Below are 22,957 nucleotides of genomic sequence, written 5' to 3'. Positions count from 1 at the left end.
GTTGTGTAGTGAGTATTTGCAGTGCATTTCTGTTTTTTTTTTGTAGTTTAGTTTTTTTTTGGGGGGTTGTCTTGTTTTGGTTTTTTTTGCAGCGCATTTTTGCATTTGGTTGTGTTGTGAGTATTTGCAGTGCATTTCTGTTTTTTTTTGTAGTTTTGTTTTTGGGGGGTTGTCTTGTTTTGGGGTTTTTTGCAGCGCATTTCTGCATTTGGTTGTGTTGTGAGTATTTGCATTGTGTTTCTGCATTTGGTTGTGTTGTGAGTATTTGCAGTGCGTTTCTGCATTTGGTTTGGTTGTGTAGTGAGTATTTGCAGTGCATTTCAGTTTTTTTTGTAGTTTTGTTTTTTGGGTTTTTTTTTTGTCTTGTTTTGGGGTTTTTTGCAGCGCATTTCTGCATTTGATTGTGTTGTGAGTATTTGCAGTGCGTTTCTGCATTTGGTTGTGTAGTGAGTATTTGCAGTGCATTTCTGTTTTTTTTTTTGTTTTTTTGGGGGGTTTGTTTTTTTTTTTGGGGTTGTCTTGTTTTGGGGGTTTTCTGCATTTGGTTGTGTTGTGAGTACGCATTTCTGCATTTGGTTGTGTTGTGAGTATTTGCAGTGCGTTTCTGCATTTGGTTGTGTAGTGAGTATTTGTAGTGCATTTCTGTTTTTTTTTGTAGTTTTGTTTTTTTGGGGGGGGGTTTGTCTTGTTTTGGAGTTTTTTGCAGCACATCTCTGCATTTGGTTGTGTTGTGAGTATTTGCAGTGCGTTTCTGTTTTGTTTTGTTTGTCTCATGTCATTGCATGTGCAACAACAAAACAAAACACTTTTTTTTTGTGAACTACCCTTTTATATGCACTATGTGCTGTACACATCAACACAGGTTGCTGATGTAACATAACGCAGTCCATGATGAAGTTTGTTAAATTCTATAAATACTGCAAAATCTTAAACTCTGACATTTTAGTGGCGGATTTCGCTAAATTGAAGTCGTTAAAACATGCTGTGACTGAAAGTGCAAAGAATGAGCCGTTAATTGTTGCAACCCTTTGATGATATAGGCGTTTGTGATATTAAAGCTTTTAAGGGTGCTGCAGTGATCAAAGACTATCCCCAGGATAGATGCTGGTAGGACACACAGTGTTTGAAGTGTTCTTACACATTCTGCTATTAGGCACTGTTTAGGAGCCAACTCTAAACTCTATCTGATGGGGATTTCATGTGGATTCAGGCCTAATATAAAATGTACCATCTTGAACATTAGTGCAGTCAACTTGCATCGAGAGGTCACGGAATGAACACCGCACAGAGAATTACATTGCAAATGTATGTGTGCCTTGTCTGTTTGTGTGCAAGGCAGAGTTTTACGTCCTGCTTTTTTATTTCTTTTCCTGGAGTTCATGATTCAATGAAATGGAGGCTGAGTTCTGGAGATGCACATGCCGTGAGGAAGAACTGCAGGGTGGAAAGAAATTATTACCCACTTTCCTGTTCCATCAACATTAGCTACACACTCAGCCAGGCGCCCCCCTCTTCATGTTTGTAAAACCAGCAGCCTTTTCCAGGTAAAGGATCCATCAGAGATATGGAGCACTACAGCTCAGACCTTCTTTAGTGGGACATTTTGAACTGTACTTACATAGTAGTCTGATGTCATTATAAAATCTGAGTAATTTCACTCAGGAAATTGCCCACTAAGCCCCGTGCTCTTAAATGACATATAATGGGAAATTATCAGTTCACACATGTCACTGAGCTTTGGAAAGACCTCCAGTTTGCTGGATGGCTTGACTCCAGCAGCCGAGCAGGTGATGGCTCTCTGCACTGTTGCCTGATAATGTTTCGCGTTTGTTTAGATTGAGGGATAAAGCTTTGCTAAGGGTTAATTCATTCTCCTGTGTACAGAAAAGTGACGCACTCCTGTTCCCATGGAATTTAAATCACCAATGCATTTGGCAAATAAAAGGCGTTCGTGAAAAGGCATTATGATGCTTGCAAGGTTTCTAAAGTGTTTTGTTCGCCTTGCCAAGTAAACACTTTTGCAGATGTGAGAGACGTTCTTTTTCTAAGTGTACGTGTGAGAGTGTATAAGAGCGTTAATTGTTTATTTAACCCTCACATTTAAAGAACATTTAAATGGAGTTAACAGCAAATTGAATGCAGATACCTGCTGACAGACAAATGTAACATTTACAAGGACAGTTTTGTCATTTTAATGTATTTTATTAGATGGACAGAGATAGATAGATAGATAGATAGATAGATAGATAGATAGATACATAGATAGATTCAGTCATACTGTACATAGATACTCTATTGGTGCCAGAGGACAAATGCCATTTGTAACTAGGAACATGGGGTGAGTCATTTGATGCTATTTTTAATACGTAAGATTAAGCAGAAACTTAAAGTCATTCTACATTCGCACTGCTTGCTGCGAATCTCAAATGTAATGGTCGACACAAACCAAAGTGACAAAATGTCCAATTGCACTTCAAAGGCAGTAGTGATGAGGAAAGTAATTTGACCACAGCATGTTGTCCCTCTTTTTTATATCTTACAATAGGGAAAAGCTGTCACCAGGAGGGCTGGAAACACGCTAGGCAGAGCTGACTACATTATACTGAAATGCTAAGTACTATAAATCACAAATATGCCATCTGAACAGGAGTGTGGGAGTGTTAATGTGTAAGATGGGCATGCATGTTCAAACACACACACACACACACTCACTGTCTATTTTTCATTTAGCATTTTACCTCTGTCCTACACAAGGGCAAGCTTTAACAGCACTAGCGCCAAGATAAATGCACTTAAAATGAACCTCCGATTTTTGTGTAACCTTACAGTATAAGGGAAAAATTGGACAAGACCCGACCTGATAATAATAGCCGGAGTTGAAATTACTTTAGTTCAATTTGAATAATGGTGCCACCTAATCTGGTGGAAATTTCTGAGCACATCCACTAAGCAAAAATGCGCTTCTTCTTCTTCTTCTTCTTTTTTTTTTTTACCTGAGCACTCATATGTTACGTTATCATTTTCAGTATCTGTAAAAACACTTTACTACAGTTAAACAATGTGTTATTCAATAGAAGTTTCCAGGATCAAAGCTGAAGAATTAGTTTGATGTTTGTTGTTCTTTCTTACTTTCTCTATTCTAGCAATGATTGATTCATGAATGAGTCATTCTTATGAGTAAAACCTTCTCAATGAATGATTTGTTCATAAACTAAACTGATCCAGTTAGAGAGTTCACACTGGTTGCAACAGTTAGTCCCACAGCAGGTGAAGATTATCAGCAAATAACCACTTAAATTGTCACATGAATACGTTTTTTGCATCATTTATGATTTATGCTTCATTTTATATTGCTTTTTGTATACAGTCTTCATTTATTGTAACTGTATTAAACGAGCAACCAGCACATTTTGTGTTACACAGAAGAAAAAGCCATATGGGTTTGGAACAACATGACGGTGAATAAATGATGACAGTTAAAATGAGCCTACTCACTGCAAAGGGTGGAAAATTAAACACATTTCTTATCTATGAAACATGTTTGAACTTCATACGAAATAAAAAAACAAAAGAATTTGTTATTCTATTATACATGAATTCAAGTTTAGGATTGTCCACCCTGGGTCACGTGACCATAAAAGTACAGGGGTTGGACAATAAAACTGAAACACCTGTTTTTTTAAAAACAATTAGTACGTTGTTGAGCCTTTTTGTGCCCAATGCAGCATCATTTCATCCTGGGAATGACAAATATAAGTCCTGCACAGTAGCCAGAAGGATTTTAAGCTATTCTCCTCTTGCAAAAAAAAAAAAAAGTGGCCAGGTCACTACGTGATGCTGGCGTAGGAAAACTTTTCCTAACTCGCTCTTCCAAAACATCCCTCAATAATATTCAGATCTGGTGACTGTGCAGGCCATGGGAGATGTTCATCTTCACTTTCATGTTCATCAAACCACTCTGTCACCAGCCTTGTTGTGTGTATTGGTGCATTATCATCCTGATACAAGGCACTACTTTCAGGGTACAATGTTTGATCCATTGGGTGCACATAGTCAACCTTCACTCTCTGCTCCTACTGGTGCAGTGTGCAATCAGTGAAGATAGGCCACCAGGCTGTGCAAACATATCCATGAAACCTCCAACACTATATTGGCCAGTGTTTCAGTTTCATTGTCCAACCCCTGTATGTTCTTACAGTGACCACCACATGTACCCTTCATTTACAGACTTGTGGAAGGGCCCTTCATGAAAGGATTCAGTTGTTTACTTTTGTCTGGAATGCCCCTTAAAAAAAGCATCCACTTCCCAAAGTGCAAAAACTTTGTTTGGAAATTATCATTTTTGAATGAACTAGCAGCTTAAAGAGATAGTTCACCCAAAAATGAAAATTCTCTCACGAGTTACCCTCATGACGTCGTTCCAAACCCGTAAGACCTTTGTTCATCTTTGGAACACAAAGATGTTTCGATGAAATCTGAGAGCTTTCTGACCCTGCATAGACAGCAATGCAACTACCATGTTCAAGGCCTAGAAAGTTAGTAAGGACATTGTTAAAACCAGAGTATGTGAGCGGAGTGGAGCGACAACAATTTCCCCTCCGCGCTTCAAGCATTTAATAACCGCTCCGCTCCCACTCCACTCCTCGCTCACTGATACCAGAAACACCGCTCCACGTCTAAACTATTTCAGTACGTTTGAAATACCACAGTTCTGTTCATAACACATATTAAAAGAAGAAAATAACAGGAATAAAACAACAGGATATTTTAAAGTGGCTTATTGGAACACTAGTGTGCAAACTTTTTTCCTCATGCCAAGCTAACATGGTTGTCAGCAAAGGTATAATTGCTGCTTTTTGCAGATCAAATGTTTGTGATGAAAATAACAGTACATTTCATCAGTTAGTTTTCCTACAAATCACTGCATTTCTTACAAATTTCTTCTCATTCGAAATCAGATACAGATGGAGTAGCACTGTAAGTTTACATTTGTTTGAATGCATTATTGAGAGAGCAGATGCGTGTGAATAAGTGTTGTACTTGTTTAAATCACGCTTTCACCTGAAAATATTTAGTATCTTGAAGGAACAAACAAATTCATTGAAAACTATACCTTTCTGCTCGTGTTCATTGCCGTCATCCTAGTCTTCACATTCTTTCTGATTTGAGTGATCCATTTCTATCAAGCTAGCTAAATAGGCTATGTTTAACATGTAAATTGCTAAATATGCAGTTATGTTATGTTATGGGTCATTGCCATGAACTGTACTCGTGATGGAGCGATTCTGGAGCGCTCTTGGAGCGAGTGAAAAACCACATCGCTCCGACCTTTAAAATCACACCACTCCTCTCTGCGCTCCGTTCTCACTTCGCTGCGCTCACATACTCTGGTTAAAACAGTCCATGTAACGTCAGCGGTTTTATGAAGCTACAAGAATATTTTTTGTTTGCAAAGAAAACTTAGATGTATTGAGCGCAGAATATTCTTTTAATGACACGCTTCAACTGAGCTGCATAAAATATTTAGCTTCCCAACTGTCCACTGAGGTAACCTCTTCATCCCCAAAACAAAATTTACCTCTGTCATTAAAAAAATTATTAAATATTTTAGGACATTAAAACAAAGTGTTCAGTTCCAGTCACAAATGAGTCAATGTTCATGAAGCCAGAAAAAAAGCAGTCTACTGGGATGAATAATATCTATCCAAAAAAAGCACTAAAAAAGAAAGTAGAATAAAAATTGGGATTTTTAAAACACGGCCAGTACTTATACATATTCCACTGGGTCTCAAACTGCGCAATTAATATTTAGTTGATTAGTTCAGGAAAAATAATAACCCGTGATCCGTCGGCCCTGTCGGACTTTGGCCGCAAAGCTTGTATTCTTAAGGAATATTAATTAAGAAGACAATAAAGCAAAAAGCTTTTACTTTTCTCCACAGAACATGTGTAGCTTTGTGCCAGCAGAGAGCCCTTCAGATGAAAAATAATTGGAGGAATTTACAATCATAATTTTTTCAGTAATACTCTCCAGTTGGAAAGTTTCAGAGCCCATCTTAGATTGAACCGATTTCTGTTCTGACAAACAATAGTATAATTACCAGCCAGCTTTCTCGCGTCACATAATTAGTCTGCCTTTGTCCAAATGTTTGCGAAAATAATCGACGTAATTGGAGAAGCTTGTGATGTAACATTGAGACCAGATTTCAGATGGACGAAGCTGCTGTTCTGATACACTTTAATTGTATACAGTGAAGCCATGTGTTTTAGAGTCTATTCTGTTGGGATTACATCGACACTGAGACACTGGCCTCCCGGATGACCTCTCTGCTAACAATCTCCTCTCTCTGCTTTCTGCCATCAGATGAAGGTGTGTGCGTCTGTGCGTGTGAGGAGAGATGGAGTGTGTGTGAATGTGTATTGCGGGCACTGTTGGAAGGGCCAGCAGTCTCTCTTCTATAATGAAGTGTGTGTGTGTGTGTGTGTGCGTGCAATGTTGCAGCAGCTGTCATATTGTTGGGTGTAATTGGGACCCATTGCACCATTAAGAGGGTTATGATCATTTGTGATGGTATGTAGCAACTGTCTACTTTTGACCTAGCAGACCATTACAGATGTAGAGCAGAACAGAGGGTTAATGACATTACACACACACACACACACACACACACATTACATTTTGGTTCCTTATTCCTCTTTCCTCCATTGGTACCGGAATGATGCAGTATTCATGACACCAGCTTTTCTCTCTGAGCTGCGGATTACATTGTGCTGTTGCTTTATTTAAAAAGAGCTAGTTGCATATCTAGTTATATTTGTACTTCAAGATGTTTCTTTATTAAATAAATGACATAGGCAATGTAAATGTAATCTAAAACCAAAACAAATATCTCTGGCATCATCTCATGGATTAACACTTACTGTAGAATTTCTATTCGTCTTTCCAGGTTCATGTTTTTCTTTGAACCTTGTCCATCAACCCTGCAAAACGTTGAACATTTCACAGTGAATTCCTAAGAATGACAAGAAAACTTCTTTAGTATTATTTATATATATATATATATATATATATATATATATATATATATATATATAGGGGATAGACCAGGGATGAAAGTAACACTTTTTGTTTGAGCATCAGTAACTCAGTGGTTGCTTATGCTAGATCTCTCAAACTTTGATATATGGTAGCCACATTTGTCTACTACAAATAAATCTCACTTGGACATTTACTTTTAATGTCAAATACAAAGAGTTCCATTGTTTCAATTGAATTGTAATTTGCTGAAATAAGAGCCACACTTCCAATTTATGCAAAAACTTGATTGAAGAACAAAGAATAACTAGGTTTTTTAATAAAGTGAAACAAAGTGACAAAAACATTATACTGTATTCATTTTAGGACTTTAAATTTAGCACAAAAACAACTGCTGTGTTTGTGTTTGTGTGAGTGTGTGTGTGTACTGTATTCAATCACTAGCTGTGTTTGCCATCTACCTATTTTTATGTGAATTTTGGAATACAACAAAAAAATGCTGAATGGAAATGTCAAGATGCACATTAATTCTAAACGTGCACAAAAAACATATGTGCTAATTTGAGGCGGATAGTGTTTTTATTCAATAAGATGATGCGCATGAACTATGATGGAAACACATTTTACATAAATCCCTTGATGTGCAATAAAAACCTCACATGACTTTGCCTCAAAAGAGGATGTGATAGGATAATTGGACTCATTATAATCATCACAAGGAGTTGGTTGTAGCATTTTTAATGAACTATCCCCACCCTAAACAGCCATAACATAGCAAACAGTTTTAGCATGTGAGTTTTAAGTTAGCATGAATGCAAAGTATCAAATTAAACTACAGAAACAGCTACTCTAGGTTATGCAAGTCAAATAATTGTATCTACAACATAATGATTGCTAGGTGTAATTAAATCTAAGTTGCTCACATTTACATGCCACTTCTTCTGTAACATTAAAAATGTGAATGGAGTGTATGATATTGGTGACATCACCACTGCTCCTTTCTTAAAACTTAAAATATAATGGTATATTATGAGACTTTATCTCATGTTTACTTAAAATGTCAGTTTGCCATTAATTAAAAGCTGCCATCAATGTAACAATTACCTGTTTAGATAAGGCTTTTGTTGTGTCAACTTAATGAGTTTTTAATGTCACCATTTAAAACCATTAATGCTAATGTTTTACAATTTTTATAGATATTAAGTATTCATTTTAATGGCTAGTATTCATTTCATGTTATGTAAGAAATATTCATGACATTGAGAGCTAAGGGCTTGTTTTAAATGTGCAGAATTGACTTCAGAAAGACTTGGTGCATGAAACACAATATGAAAAGGTAACAATCAATTGATCATTTTAAGTAGATGAGCAAACTCATCTCCAGACAAGACAACATGTGAATACAAAATGTAGATAAACCCAGTAAATGGACAAACGATTCATCCGTATTAATTATTCATGCACCAGTGCTTGCTGGGAATAGGTGAATGTGACAGAACCAAGGTCAAATTAAATTTCTTGTAAGCAAAAGCATATAATCGAAATACTGCATGATTTTTTTTTTTTTTTTTTTCCGCTCTGTCTGGTCTGGTCAGGGTTGTGTCTGGTAAAGAGTTTGGGTCTGGGATTGGCTAATGGCACCTCAAGAATGCCACCTTTTTTAGTGCTAATGGATAATTCTGATTCTCTCCAGGTATAATAGATGTCTTTAGACTGAACCAGAAAACCTTTTTTTTTTCTTTTTTTAGTGTGAACTCAAAAACATCCATTAATGCAACTCACCTTCTGTGCTTGTTGGTTCAAATCTGAGTGTGTCACAGTGGAAAAGCTGCTTTGAGATGCATTACTTCTATACTTGAAAGTAAAGTTCAGCATAGCACGTACACTCAAGTAGATAATGAAGTAGAGCTTTGGTTCATTTTGGTACATTTTCTACAGTAACACACTTGGTATCTAAAAATTCACTTCTCCTCCATTATTCATTCCTCTTTATTGGATTGTCTCTCATCTACTCTCTTTTTTAAACTAAATAATCCCAACCACTTCACACAAACAATTTAATCTGCGGCTGGGTGAGAATCGTGTTTGCCATGCCAAAGGCAAAGTCATCCCTCATTTTCCAATCGGCTGTGGTGTTCATAATGAATGTTCCTGAGCTGGACCAACTGCTCGTAAATTAACGTGCGACGCTCTGTTGCTTGCAGCGTCACCACAACACTTTTGGTAGAATGGAGGGAGAAGTCGCTGTGGAAACAGCATACGGCACATGAAGCATTAGGAGGGCTGCGGTGAGGAGGGGTTGGTGGTGGTGGTAAGACAGAATCTAAGTGCTATAAGCTAAGAAGCCACTGCGCTGGAAAATAGCTGCGAAACAGCCCCCAGAAACAGCTAAGAGCTTGTGAGGGGAAAGGCTGGTCTTAGGGGACTGGGAGCAAGAACATTTCCTAAATGTGAGGATTTAGGACCTGCGAGGTGAGGTTGGCCTGGCTCTGAACTCGGTGTAACCTGGTTTTTACCTCATAGGTGTCACCCAGATGAGATTAGAGAGCTGGAATTTCTAAATGGCATTATGTTGGGCACACAGCTGTTTTCTCTGGGAGAGACCATTTAAAAGGGAATGGCTGGTGTGTATTGATTGAATATCTGAGAACGTCTTGTGGCTTTCTTTCCATGGAGACCCTTCGGAGGCAATGATTTCCCTTAAAGTTGACAGTCAAGGGAATCTTTAGTCACTACATTGGGTTCATAAGTCAATTCGTTTGTCATTTACTGTAGCTAGAAAGAGACAAATCTATCAGCCAAAGCCATGGAATCGTTAGACTGTTTTGGTAGCTTCGCACTCGGTAGCATCTGCACATTAGATATTCTCTTTTCTCTTCATGAGAAGTTTCTGCTTGAGGATTCTAATGTGTTTCATGAGTGCAAACATCACATGGCAGCCGTGGAATGGCGAGAGAAATGTAGTCGATGGGTTTCATGAAATTTGCATGACCTTTTTTTTGTCTCTAAAATGCATGTTAGCCTAAAACACTCTTAACATTAGATATAAATTCTTAATCTGCACTGACAAAGAACAGAAAAAAATTATAATTTACATTATACATTTACACAAATTATACCCAAACTTTAATTTTGGATGTAATTAATCGTAATTAATTCCATTTGATAGGACTAAATGATATAATATAACATAACATAATATAATACAATAATCCATCACATGCATATACTATATATATATATATTATTATTCATTCGTTATTTATTAAAACCATGTCTCACAAATGTCTTAAATTATTTTTGTATTTATTTTGAGTTGTATTAAATTTTATTATTATTATTTTCTGTCATTTTTATTTGGTTCTTGTACTGTGGAAACAGTTTTCACTTCATAATTGCTAGTAAATTCCACTAGCAATTGCAATGAGACTGCAAATAACACATTGAAATAAATGTAAAATAGTAGTAGAAAAACTTAAATAGTATTTTCTTGTAAACATACTCCAATAATATTTCTTTTATTTAAAACTTGTGAAAATCATTTTTACACTGCACTGCCTCCTCCATCTTTCTCAGAGAAAACACCCCTTGTTGTTTGTGCAGTTGTGGACTTGCACCAGGACAAGGTCACCATTTCATTTTATTCAATACTGTTCACATCCTCTTTCTACTTGTGACAACGGTAGTGGCCCAACCTGGCCTGAGGGACACAGCTTGCGTTCATTACAAGTTTATTGCAGCTGATTTTTTTTCTCCTCTGCTCATTTGGCCTGCTGGCAAGTCCTCTCTGTCCATCCATCCATCCGTCCAAGTGCCCTGCGGGGATGGTCATTAAGGACATCACAATGTCCATCTCTAAGACGCCTGTCTTCATCAGATGCTGGGTGGTTATGTTCCTCTTCTGCCTGAGGCGACGCACGGTGGGAAAAGCATCTCGTAGCCTGAGTCTTGACACTTGTGTTTCTTAATGAGGTTCAAGACTGACTGTCCCTGTGAAAGCATTTGGCCGCAGTCTGTTATGCCTGTGGTGATTTCAGCCAGGGTGATGGTTTTATGTCATGCACCACAGATTCAAATCACAGTAATTTATGTTGTTTAATCTCCAGTTCTGTGACTCAGTCTTTTTTGTGGGAATATTCCCTTTGAAATGTAAGATTGTAGGTGGGTTAGATAGATAGATAGATAGATAGATAGATAGATAGATAGATAGATAGACAGATGGGTGGATAAAATGGGGTACAATGATCGACTGAATTTAAACTTTTTTATATTAACTAAATATAAAAATGTGTGCAGGTTTAACAGTATATTATCGGCTCGGAAAATGTAAATTTGACCAGAAATGTAAAGTAGCTAGACAGATAGGTGAATGGACGGACGGATGGATGAATAGATGTATGGACAGACAGGCGCACGCATGGACTGATAGATAGACAGATGGATAAATGGATAGACTGATGGATAGATAGACTGACTGACAGATAGACGGATGGATGAATGGATGGATGAATAGGATAGATAGATAGATAGATAGATAGATAGATAGATAGACGGACACACGGATAGATAGATAGATAGATAGATAGATAGATAGATAGATAGATAGATAGATAGACGGATACACGGATACACGGATAGATAGATTAGATAGATAGATAGATAGATAGATAGATAGATAGATAGACGGATGGACAGATGGATAGATGATAGACAGATAGATGAATAGATACATGGATAGATGGGCGGACAGATGGATTGATAGATAGACGGACACATGGATAGATAAAATAGATAGATAGATAGATAGATAGATAGATAGATAGATAAACGGATGATAGATAGATAAACGGATGGATGGATGGATGAATGGATGGATGGATGGATTTATAGATAGATGGACAGGTGGACAGATGGATAGACTGAGATAAATAGACAAATGGATGGATGGATGGATAGATAGATAGACGGATGGACGGATGGACGGATGGACAGATGGATAAATGATAGATAGATGGATGAATAGATACATGGATAGATGGGCAGACGGATGGATTGATACATAGACGGACACATGGATAGATACATAAAATAGATAGATAGACGGACGGACGGACGGATGGAAGGATGATAGATAGGCAGATGGATGGATGGATGGATGGATGGATTTATAGATAGATGGACAGGTGGACAGATGGATAGACTGAGATAAATAGACAGACAAATGGATGGATGGATAGATAGATAGATAGATAGAGTTCATCTATACCAAAGGTTCACTCATTGCAAATATTATATACAGGACAGACACATTGCTTTTTCTCTCATAAACTTGACACTCATGGTACACTGAGTGAAATTGAAAAACTGTGTTCTGAACAAATATTCATCAGCCTGGTAATGACAGATAAACAGAGAATATGTTAAACTTGGGTTTTGTAAATACTGCCCTGTCTTACCAACAAAGAAAATCTTGTTCTCGTCAACAACAAATTAGGAATATCAAAGACCCGAGCTCTCTTGAGCGTAATGAGATTGATTTTCAAAGGGATGCATATATTAGTATTAAAAATCACCTGGCCATAGTAGATATGTCCCTCACTTACCTTTTATCTCAAGAGCTTTCTCCAGGAAAACCAAGTGACTCTACTTTGTATTTAAATACTCAGGAAGCTTCATGTAAGTTCTCAATGAACATCAACCTGTAGGCTGATGATAAACAACCAAGCTTGGAGATTTCCTCATCTTCATACGTTGCCATTTCAACACAGAATTTGATACTTCAAACATACTCATCAAACTCTTCAGTGATCATCGTGCATGAAAATCTTCATATTTACATATTGTTTTGCACAGAAGCAGAGGACAAAAAGAGTAAGCCTGACACAAAATGTGGCCTGAATATGTCCACTTTGTTTTTAAGTGTTTAAAAGTCAGGTGTTTTTGGTTTGGAGAAATCTATATTGCACTTCTACCTCCACCTGATGTATTTTCATGAGTTCCAGGAGGTTTTTCTGTGCAGTTAATTGACTTTAATAAGGTGTAACTCGTTGAATTGATCACACGCTCTCATGTCTTTCTCGCTAGCCTTCAACATCCACCCTGCTGCGTAACTCAGCCACACTGCCTGTGTCCCAAAATCACCCCCCGAATGCTTCTCCTCCATTTATCTCCTTCATTAATCATTCCTCTTTATTGGATTCTCTCTCATCCTCTCTCTTTTTAAACTAAATAATCCCAGCCACTTCACACAAAGTACTCGTGGCTGGGTGAAAACCGTGTCTGGCAGCCCAAGGATACAGTCAGAGGTTTTTGGAGCGTGGCATTTACTGTTAATGTTCATATAGTGCAACAAAGTTGTGTGTGTTGAAACCTAATTATGTACCTTACGTTGAAACTGTGAGCATGAAGTTGTTTACTTGTAAATGTGCTGAAGGAAACCGTTTTTCATATGACTGTTCTCAATTGTGGGGTTAGAAAAACAGAAATGTGCTTGTATGTATTGTATAAACCAAAACAAGCAGTCAGGTGAAAATATAAGGAGACTATGATTTAGATGAAGCTCAATATGAAATGTTTTTACAGTACTGACATTTGCATTATTGAGTATGCTACACTGTAGGGTGTATGTTTATTTTCGTAGTGTTGAAACATAACACTTTTTCTTTTTTTCATGGGTTTTGTTGAGAAATACAGTGACATGTTAAGAGAATTTTCCTTTCTGCACTCAATTTTGTGTTTAAAAATGTACTGTTCCAGCAGTTGGCCCTTCACTTTTAAGTACTCTGACCAGTCTACCTTAGCAACTGTTGCCACGCTTGGGGGGTGCAATAATGACAAAAAATGTTATACTGATATTTTCTGGAATTTTGTCGATAATGATAATTACACAATATTTTGCTTATTTTGTGTTATTGTGCTGGTTTAGGACTGCCATGGACAGCTGATTCCCAAAGCTTTTTTTCATATTCTGTGTGGTGATTAGTTTGGTACTTTAAATAATATTACATGAGTGAGGATTAAGTTATTTATTCAACTGATTCGTTTAACGTTAATGGGTTGACTAGAATCGTCATTTGTGCGTTCTAGAAGGGGAATGCCTCTGTTTGGCTTGTTTACATCAGAGTCTGCAAACACAAAAAATACAGTATACAAGGAAATTTTATAATATTTTCATACAGACAATAGCCTATTCTCAATATGCGTTCTGTTCTTGTGGACTCAAAAACCTGCATACATTTCAAAAAATAGTACTGTTATTGTGTTATGAAATGTAGTTTTAAGATTTTTTCAGGCAAGAATGTAGTTGTCAAATCTGTGGTTTATTAATAAAGTTAGTGCCTATTTGAAAATTTGCTATGCTGATTTCGGAGATGTGAGCTCAAGGGGATCACTGGATGCTTAGTGCTCATGTATCCCGCCTAGAGCAACCTTAACTCGGCTAGTCCTTCTGACATTTGCCGCTGGCTCTAATGTCCCTTTAGTGATTAAACATGAGATACAATTGCAATAGTTCATCTCATGAATCTATTATTTGTTCCTGGTCATATCGTTTTGAAAGTTATGTTTAACTTTATATATTTATTTTGAAATTTACTGTAGTACAGCGCTGACTTTGTAGCATACGTTTGACTGAATTGTTTCCTTTTGTCTTTATTTCCTCTTATACAAGCCTCTTATACTTTGGACTTTTATAATGGCTATTATTGTTCATTAAAATTAACATTTAACCAAAAGAGGCAGAGTTGTGTTTCATGTTAGTATTCAGAAACGGCTATTGTTGCGCTTTATCGTCGACAGAGACTGACTGCTGATTTCAGTACTGACAGAGATTTCAGTTTGGTTTTCAGGTGAAGTGACTGAGGTGGAGAATTACCGAGATTCCCTCTTGGCAATTAAATGTGGGCTGCTCGAGGGTCTGTCCCGACATCATGCACCTTAAAAAGCTTTGCATAAAAGTCTTATTAATGAAGGTTATATAAATAACCAAGACTGGAATCTGGCTGCTATGCGATACCGCAGTGAGTAATCAGATCATTGCCTGTGACCAAGATACTTCCACTTTTTTCAGTGCAAAGATAATGTAGTCCTTGTGTCATCCGTTAACATTATGCAACTGTCTGCTTTAATAGGCTACAGTGTAGACTATGTCAGCCAATAAAAGAAGAGGAAACCTTATACATAAAGGTGTTTTAGCTTAATTATGAGCTGTCAAGACCGTACAAATACAGACCTGCAACTCTTTACTTGGCTTCAGGGCTGTCAGAGTTTTAGAAGTCATGCTGTTTTGATGTGCGGTACTGCTATATTCGCTCACTATTCTTAATAACATCTCAGAGAAAGTTGTCTGTCAAACACTAATGTGCTTCTTGGGTGTTACAGTCGTTTTTTTGTATTGGAATAAATTAACTCTACATACATATTAGCAGCTAGCTTATTAATATAGTTTTATCTCAGTTAGTTTTACAGAGGGTCCACAACTAACATCTGAATATATATATGTATATATATATATATATACACATACACACATATACATGCGAGTGTGTGTGCACATTTCTGGTAAATAGAGCATTGCTAATTAGCACAATCCCCTTGTGAAAAAGACGTGTGCTTCATTGTATAGAATGTAAAAAAGTAGACTTTTTAAAAAGTGTACTTGCAGATAATATAATATTACTCAAATTACTTAAAGGAGAATACACTTTAATAAATCATTGTTTTTGTAGTGCTTTTAAGACTACAGTCACTACATGATAAACCGTAAAACTGACAGTCTGAAATGTAACATGTTGTATAATATAAGTATTTATTTTGAAAATTTAACATTAAAAGCATATAGTAGAATTTAAGATTATCAAATGTTTGTAGATTTATAGATTAAAGTAGATGTTAAAAAATAATTGTTTATTACTACTGTGCATGCACTTCAGAATTAATATCTGCAATGTCTAATTTAAGTTTATCAAATATTAAATGTATAATTCATTCTAAATTAAGGCCCATTCAAATCATTAAAACTAAATTTAATATACTTTAAATTAAATTAAAATACACAATTTTTGATTGTAGTGCATTATTGTTGAAATGCATTTTAAATATACTTGCATATATTGCAACTTTACTATTAAAAATAATTACAAATATATAACAGCATCTAAGGCTATCTTCATGACAAAAGCAGAACTACAAAATACAATAATATAATAAAAACTAAAAACTAGGCCTTACGTGAGCTTACCAATTTAAATTCAAACTACACTACATTCAAAATCAATTACAAATAATATGCATTTAGGTTTATAACATTAAAATACTATACTTAAGTGTGAACTAAATGTAAAGCATATTATAAAGTATAAGTCTATTCTCTTAAAGTAAAAGGTACAATATGTTCAGACAAATGTGATGAATCTGACACAGGTGGCAACTCTGGAGTGGCTGGATCTGTGTCGGCCACTTGCACAGACAGGGACTGGAGAGCTGCACAGGCCTGGTCAGACTGTCTGGCTCAGGCTCAACAGGAACAATGTCATTTTCTAACTTCATCTCAGATGGAACTTGGACAGGCAATGGTTCAGAATCATAATAGCATAGACTGCTTTCCTCTTCTTCCCTTTTCTAAAATGAAGAAAAATGAATATAAACTATTAGAAATTTTTCAACAAATTAAAAATGAAAATAGTACAACAAAAGTCATTGCTGGATTTGTAAGTAGTTGAATTAGACTTAAAACTGCAGGTAATAATAGAGAGTAGAACATATGAGAGAAATAGCATGATCCAAAGTAATGACAACTCACTGTCACTCAGATCAGAACTGGATAGATCTTGCACAGGTGATGACCCAGGATCGGCCACATCTGTGCCTAACGTTTGCTCAATCCTGGAGGGACCTGGCACACACAACGACTCAACAACTTCACAGACCTGGCCTGGCAGACACACAAGATCTGTGTCAGCCGTTTGGTGTGATTCAGACTTCTTTCCTCTTTTTCCTTTTCGTAGATTTTTTCTAAAATAAAGAAAAATAAAAGAAAATAAATAACAGGCTCAGCCTGACCTTTCTGTTTCTCTCTCTGTGTATTCATATTGTTTTTTTTTTTATATATATATCATGATATTTACTCACGAATTGGAGTGCAATGGGGAGATGGAGATTGTAAAAGAAGGCTATATTATGTATTGTACAATTCTTATTGGATGAATCTCTGCACCACCTCTTACAAAATGCTTATGTAAGTTACAGTTGAACAACGAACTTTGAAAAAGTTTGTGGACAGAGTCTCATCTCCATGTTCGTGACTCTTCGCATGGGCAAGAGGGGACTGAGAAATAATGTAACAACTACTGTGTGTGTTACACTTACCTTTTCTCGTCTTACTGATGCACGGGATCCGCTGTCTTGCAATCTAGTTATTAAACCACCCATGCTCTTCTAGATGCTCCAGCATCAGTCTGTTAGCTGGATTACGGATCGAACATCGGAAAAGCAGGTCATGGCATGCTGTAAAGTTTTCAGAGGGAGAGTGCGGGTTAGTCTTACTCAACATAAGTGCTGACATGAAAAAGCTTCTAAAGAGTAAATGATTTACCATATACAATTTCATTATTTGATAGATATCCCTAATTAAGGGATACAGTCACAGGGGTAAACATCTGTTACTTGCTAGACTTCCTGTCATGTCATACCAGAAAATGTAAAAAGATGTCTGTTGTGTTTACCTGAGGATAAACTCTGTTTCGCTTTAAGGTAGCCACGCAGTATTTCGTCTTGGTCTCTGAAGGGCAAATATCCGTGCAAGATTTCAAACAGCACAATACCTATTGCCCAAACATATGCCGGTTCAGCGTCGAATTTGGTATGCATTATGACCTCAGGTGGGGTGTAGAGTTTTGCTCCTGTAAGAGAAACATGTTTAGTGCTGAGCAGTGCTTTATTAAAAAGACAGTATTGTGAATGATCAATGACACTGCACTCCGCTACGGTAGCATGAAACATACCTCGATATTCAATGCTGAGAAGGCCCTCACTGCAGATTGGACGAGCGCAACCGAAATCAATTAGTTTGAGCTCCAAACCGTAGTCAGTCACCAGGATGTTCCCTGTGTGGATATCCCCGTGGAAGACTCCACGGTCAACGCAGTGTTTCACAGCTTGGACTAACTGATGGATCAACCAGAGTGCTTTTCCTTCATTGATGTTGTCTGAACGCATGATGTACTTATTCAAGGTACTGCATGGTTGTGGGTACTCCATAATGAGCAAGAAGCTGCTCTTATTCTCAATCCACTGGTGTAACTGGATGATGTTGGGGCATAATGGAGCCTGTCCCAACTTAAGTAACATCGCCACTTCTGCGAGCATGGGTTTAGAATGACCAGTCTAGAGAAAAACAAACAGTTGTCTTAGAAGATTTGTAGAACGATCATTTGTACTTGCGTTTTTTGTTGTGCGTTTTATTAATGCTTTATGTTATCTACAGGTATTTACAGCAATAGTCACTCAGTCATACAAATATATCACTTAGATTTGTCAACTTACGATGTCAAGATAGCAGTCGGTTTCACGTTTCTTGATGTTCTTTATGGCAACCTGTGAACGGCAAAGACAGACGGTTAATTTTTCCAAGCATACCAAAGTGCTACACATGCACGTCTACAATCTGTTTAAATTAAGACAAGACACACATCTCTACAGCTGCAGCAAATGCTGGGTCAAGTCAATAAGAGTGCTTTACCATGATTCTTTCATTAAATATGTGGGTTCCCTCATACACCTTGCCAAAACTTCCGGATCCTAGAAGCTTTCCCACTAAAAAGAAAGACACTCTAACTCCTGAAAAACACACAGAGAAAAAAAAAAACATGGAGATACATGAGACTGCAATTCCTTTCATTTTCTGATATGAATAGATCAAATAAGATCCATTTAAAGAAGCTTAAAAGCCTGCTATCCTTTGGAGATAGAAATGACTCACCAGAATCCAGACTGATCTCCGAATCCGATGACTCTGACACATGCAATGACAACTCTGGAGTGGCTGGAACTGCGACCTCAGACTTGGTCTTAGATGGAACTTGGACTGGAATTGGCTCAGGAATGTCTAGTTCCACTTGGGGTGTAACATGCTTCGATTCACGGCAAGGGAAGAGGTGCTTTACAGCCTTACGGAATCTCCGGAAGAACGAACGGACTGCTTTCCTCTTCCTCCCTTTTTTGGGTTTTTCTAAAATTAAAAATAATAAAGTATTAAGAAACATCTCTGTGAATGATTATTAGAGCTGCAGCTACTAATGTATTCAATTTAAACCAAAAATAGTACAATAAAGGTAACTGGTAGACTTTTAAGCAATCAGAACTGTAACTACAGGTAGAGAACAGACAGAACACAGAAAATAAAAGATAGCAGAAATAAAATGAAAGTAAGTTAATGACAACTTACTGTCACCCAGATCAGAAGCGGATGGATCTTCCATAGGTGACGGCTCGGGATCGGCCAGATCTGCAGCTGGCATTTCTGGCGTTTCCTCAATCCTAGAGGGACCAACATCTTCACAGATCTGGCCTGGCAGACACACCGGCTCAGGTTCGACAGGACCTGTGTCAGACGTTGGTGTGATTCTGAAGGGACTTGGAGCTGGGATTAGCTCTGAATCTTCTTGGTCCGGCTGTGGCGTAAGAGGCACCACTCTGTTCGGGTCACAGCAAAGGAAGGGGCGCTTCACAGCCTTCCATACTCTCCGAAAGACAGCACGGACTCCTTTCCCCTTTTTCTCTTTTGCTGGTGTTTCTAAAATAAAGAAAAAGGCATAATGAGCAATCTATTCAAAGAATCTCTGACTATACATGACACACAAATCAATTCCTGAAAATGAATGTGGCTTTTATTTGATGAATGTATTAAATTTAGGTTCATGGTCATGAAATGCTGTCAAACACTAAGCCAAGAACACTACAAAGACAACATTTTCTCTGTATCTCCTTTTCTCTCTCTCTTTTTTTCAAACTTTTAGCTCACCTGTTGGGCTTTTTTCCACACTGTCTGTAGGATAAGCCTCCATGGCACCTTGATTATCTGAGCTAACGCTCCCTGAATCACCTGTTGTTGTCTCGACAGGCTTTTTGACAGTTGTCACCTTTTCGAGGCTGACAGAGTTAGACATTTTGTCTGAGGGAAGGCTGATCACCTCCAGACTATCCACACCTTCTCTCCTAACTTCACTGCACTCAGTGACAAACACAGAGGTCTTGGACATTTCCGATTATGTTTAAAAAAAAAACCGTTGAGAAACTGTGTGTAAACCGAGTCTGAATAGACGTCGCGTCTGTACACTGTGTATCTTCTAAAGCGTTTCGGTCAGTAGAATCACTTTCTGTCGATTCTCTACACTGTATTTCACTCACGAAGTTCGCGTCAACTCTGTCATCGGAAGCTGTGGAACACCGCTAATATTCTACGATCTCACACAGGAATGTCACATGACCAACTCTAAACGTTCCATAGGCGCGTGCACATTAATATCTATGGGCGCGTGCTTGAATTTCACAGTGGAACCGCACATAATTAATAAGGCTATGTTCACACTTGGCGCCTTTTTTCAAACTGCCAGCGTCTGTTTTACATTATAATCCTATGGAGTAAACCGTCTTTTCCAAAAAGTCATGAGCGCTTTTTTTAAACGCCACCGCCGGCGTCTTTTTCTGCAGCTCAGAGCGTCTTTTCAAGTTGAAAAAAGTTCAACTTTTCTGAAAGAAACGCCCTACGTCAAGCGCCTTTTTGACAGCTGACCAGTGACAAGCGAGTAGCCAGAACTGACGTTTCCATAACAACAAGAACAAATGGAGACGGTGCCGGTTGATAGACTTTTATTTTATTGTTGTTAACCGACATTCTCCTCCTCCACAAGGCTATCGGAGCCGCGCGTCGGTTTTTGAAGTTAACGGGGAGGAGAATGTCGGCTGAAGTTTACGTGAACGCCGCTGCGCTTCGAGCGTCCCTTTTTCCAGTCTCGGCTCGCAGATCCTTCCCGATCCCGTCCTCCTCTCTCTCTCTCCCACTTCGCTTACTGTCTAAATACTGCCCTATCAAGTAAAGGGCAAAAATGCTAAAAAAATAAAAAAACAAAACACCAGCGCAAGAGCGAGCTTCCCCTTTTCTCGAGATTCATACGATTGCAGCTGTTGTTATAGCAACAAAAGACGCCCTCGGCTGCAAAGCTGCCAGATTTTTTTTTTTTTTTTTTTTTTTTTTTTTAAAAAGCGCCGTTGTCAACTTTTTCTTGTCAAAAAAGATGCCAAGTGTGAACATAACCTTACTGATCTACTATTTAAGAATATTATTCTTCTTCTTCTTCTGAGCCAAATTTCGGTATCTGTCTCCTCCTAGAGCTTTCAAGCTACAACCACCAAACTCGGCCCAGACCTTCAGACTGGTCTGACTCGGTGTGCTGCATCTTTTCTAACTGATCCGGCTTATGGTTTTCGTAAACCAGACTATCAAAACCACCAAAAATCCCATAGACTTACATTGACGGAATGTTCAAATGAGCAACACTATTCAAACTCCAACTGACAAAATTCAAATCCAAACTCCCAGAATCCCTTGAGACTCACTCAAGCTTCCCTTCTATGTACTATTTCTAATCCATTTAGACTCATTTAAGCTTCCACTCTAATATTTCTAATATTTCTAATCTATCTAGCTATCTAAATCATGCTAGCAACATGCTAGTAACATCCTAATCGTGTTAGCAACATGCTAGTAACTTGTTAATCATGCTAGCAACATGCTAGTAACATGCTTATCATGCTAACAACATGCTAGTAACTTGGTAACAAGGCTAGCAACATGCTAGTTACATGTTAATCATACTGGAAGCATGCTAACAACATGCTAGTCACATGCTAGTAACTTGTTAATCATGCTAGCAACATGCTAACAACATGATAATCATGCTACCAACATGCTAGTAACTTGCTAATCATGCTAGCAGAATGCAAGTAACATGCCAATCATGATAGAAAAATGCCAGCAATGTGCTAGTAACATGTTAATCATGTTAACAACATGTTAGTAACTTGGTAATCATGCTAGCAACGTGCTAGTTACGTGCTAATCATACTAGAAACATGTTAACAACATTCTAGTATAATGTTAATCGTGCTAGTAACATGCCAGTAACATGCTAATCATGCTAGCAACATGCCAATCATGGTAACAACATGCTAGTAATATGCTAGAAACATGTTAACATCAAGCTAGTAACATGTTAGCCATGTTAGAAACATGGTAGTAACATGCTAATCATGTGCGAAACATGCTATCAACATGCTAATCAGGCTAGAAACATGCTAGTAACTTGCTAATTTTGCTAACAACATTCTGGTAACTTTCCAATTATGTTAACAACATGCTAATCATGCTAACAACATTGTAATCAGCCTATAAAAATACAAGCAACAAGCTAATCATGCTAAAACATGTTAACAACATGTTAAATCGTGTAAGCAATGTGTTAAATCATGGTAGCCGCTTTCATACTTTTACAACTGCTTCAAACTTTCAGGCTAGGCTTTCTCAAGCCAACTTAAAGTTTGTTCTCAAACTTTGCTCATCTAGTTCCGTCTTGTTGTTGTGTTAAATATACTTGAAATATACTACAGTGATAATATTTCGAATTAACATCGCAGTTTTATAAAATACTTACTTCAATGAGATTCTGTTAAGCCTTTGGCTGTAGTTTAGATCTGACCAATCAAACGCCGAATCTGCCATTTCGCTGACACACAAACCAGACAGGAAAGTAGATCAACATCAGTGGACATGAACTTGAAAAATAGCGTGTACTGATCTGTTTCCGCGATTAAACAAGATACCTTCTTATGTTCATTCATGTTTAATTTTTATGCTGTAGCCTGTGT

General features: G+C 37.6%; 1 protein-coding gene across 1 annotated transcript; it reads right to left on the bottom strand.

The window, feature by feature from the left end:
• Window positions 1–17,444: 17,444 nt before the first annotated feature.
• On the bottom strand, window positions 17,445–20,292 carry LOC127173469 (serine/threonine-protein kinase pim-1). The gene is made up of 8 exons (XM_051123382.1): window positions 20,044–20,292; window positions 19,479–19,857; window positions 19,014–19,262; window positions 18,774–18,871; window positions 18,578–18,628; window positions 18,037–18,418; window positions 17,758–17,934; window positions 17,445–17,539 (listed from the first exon to the last, which is right to left on the bottom strand). The coding sequence occupies exons 1-8, from the start codon at window positions 20,290–20,292 to the stop codon at window positions 17,445–17,447; spliced, it is 1,680 nt and encodes a 559-aa protein (XP_050979339.1).
• Window positions 20,293–22,957: the final 2,665 nt, after the last annotated feature.

Source organism: Labeo rohita, chromosome 11 (assembly GCF_022985175.1).
Source record: "Labeo rohita strain BAU-BD-2019 chromosome 11, IGBB_LRoh.1.0, whole genome shotgun sequence".
Taxonomy (NCBI): Eukaryota; Metazoa; Chordata; class Actinopteri; order Cypriniformes; family Cyprinidae; genus Labeo; species Labeo rohita.
Note: the sequence above shows the minus strand (reverse complement) of the source record. Positions and strands in the feature narration are given on the sequence as shown.

Bases quoted from the DNA above. Each gene is read 5' to 3' on its own strand.
- LOC127173469 (XM_051123382.1), bottom strand. From the start codon at position 20,292: ATGTCCAAGACCTCTGTGTTTGTCACTGAGTGCAGTGAAGTTAGGAGA. The intron at 18,629-18,773 runs GTAAAGCACTCT...TGCCGTTCACAG, and splicing joins TATTTAATGAAAGAATCATG to GTTGCCATAAAGAACATCAA. The intron at 17,540-17,757 runs GTAAACACAACA...AAAACTTTACAG, and splicing joins GAAACAGAGTTTATCCTCAG to CATGCCATGACCTGCTTTTC.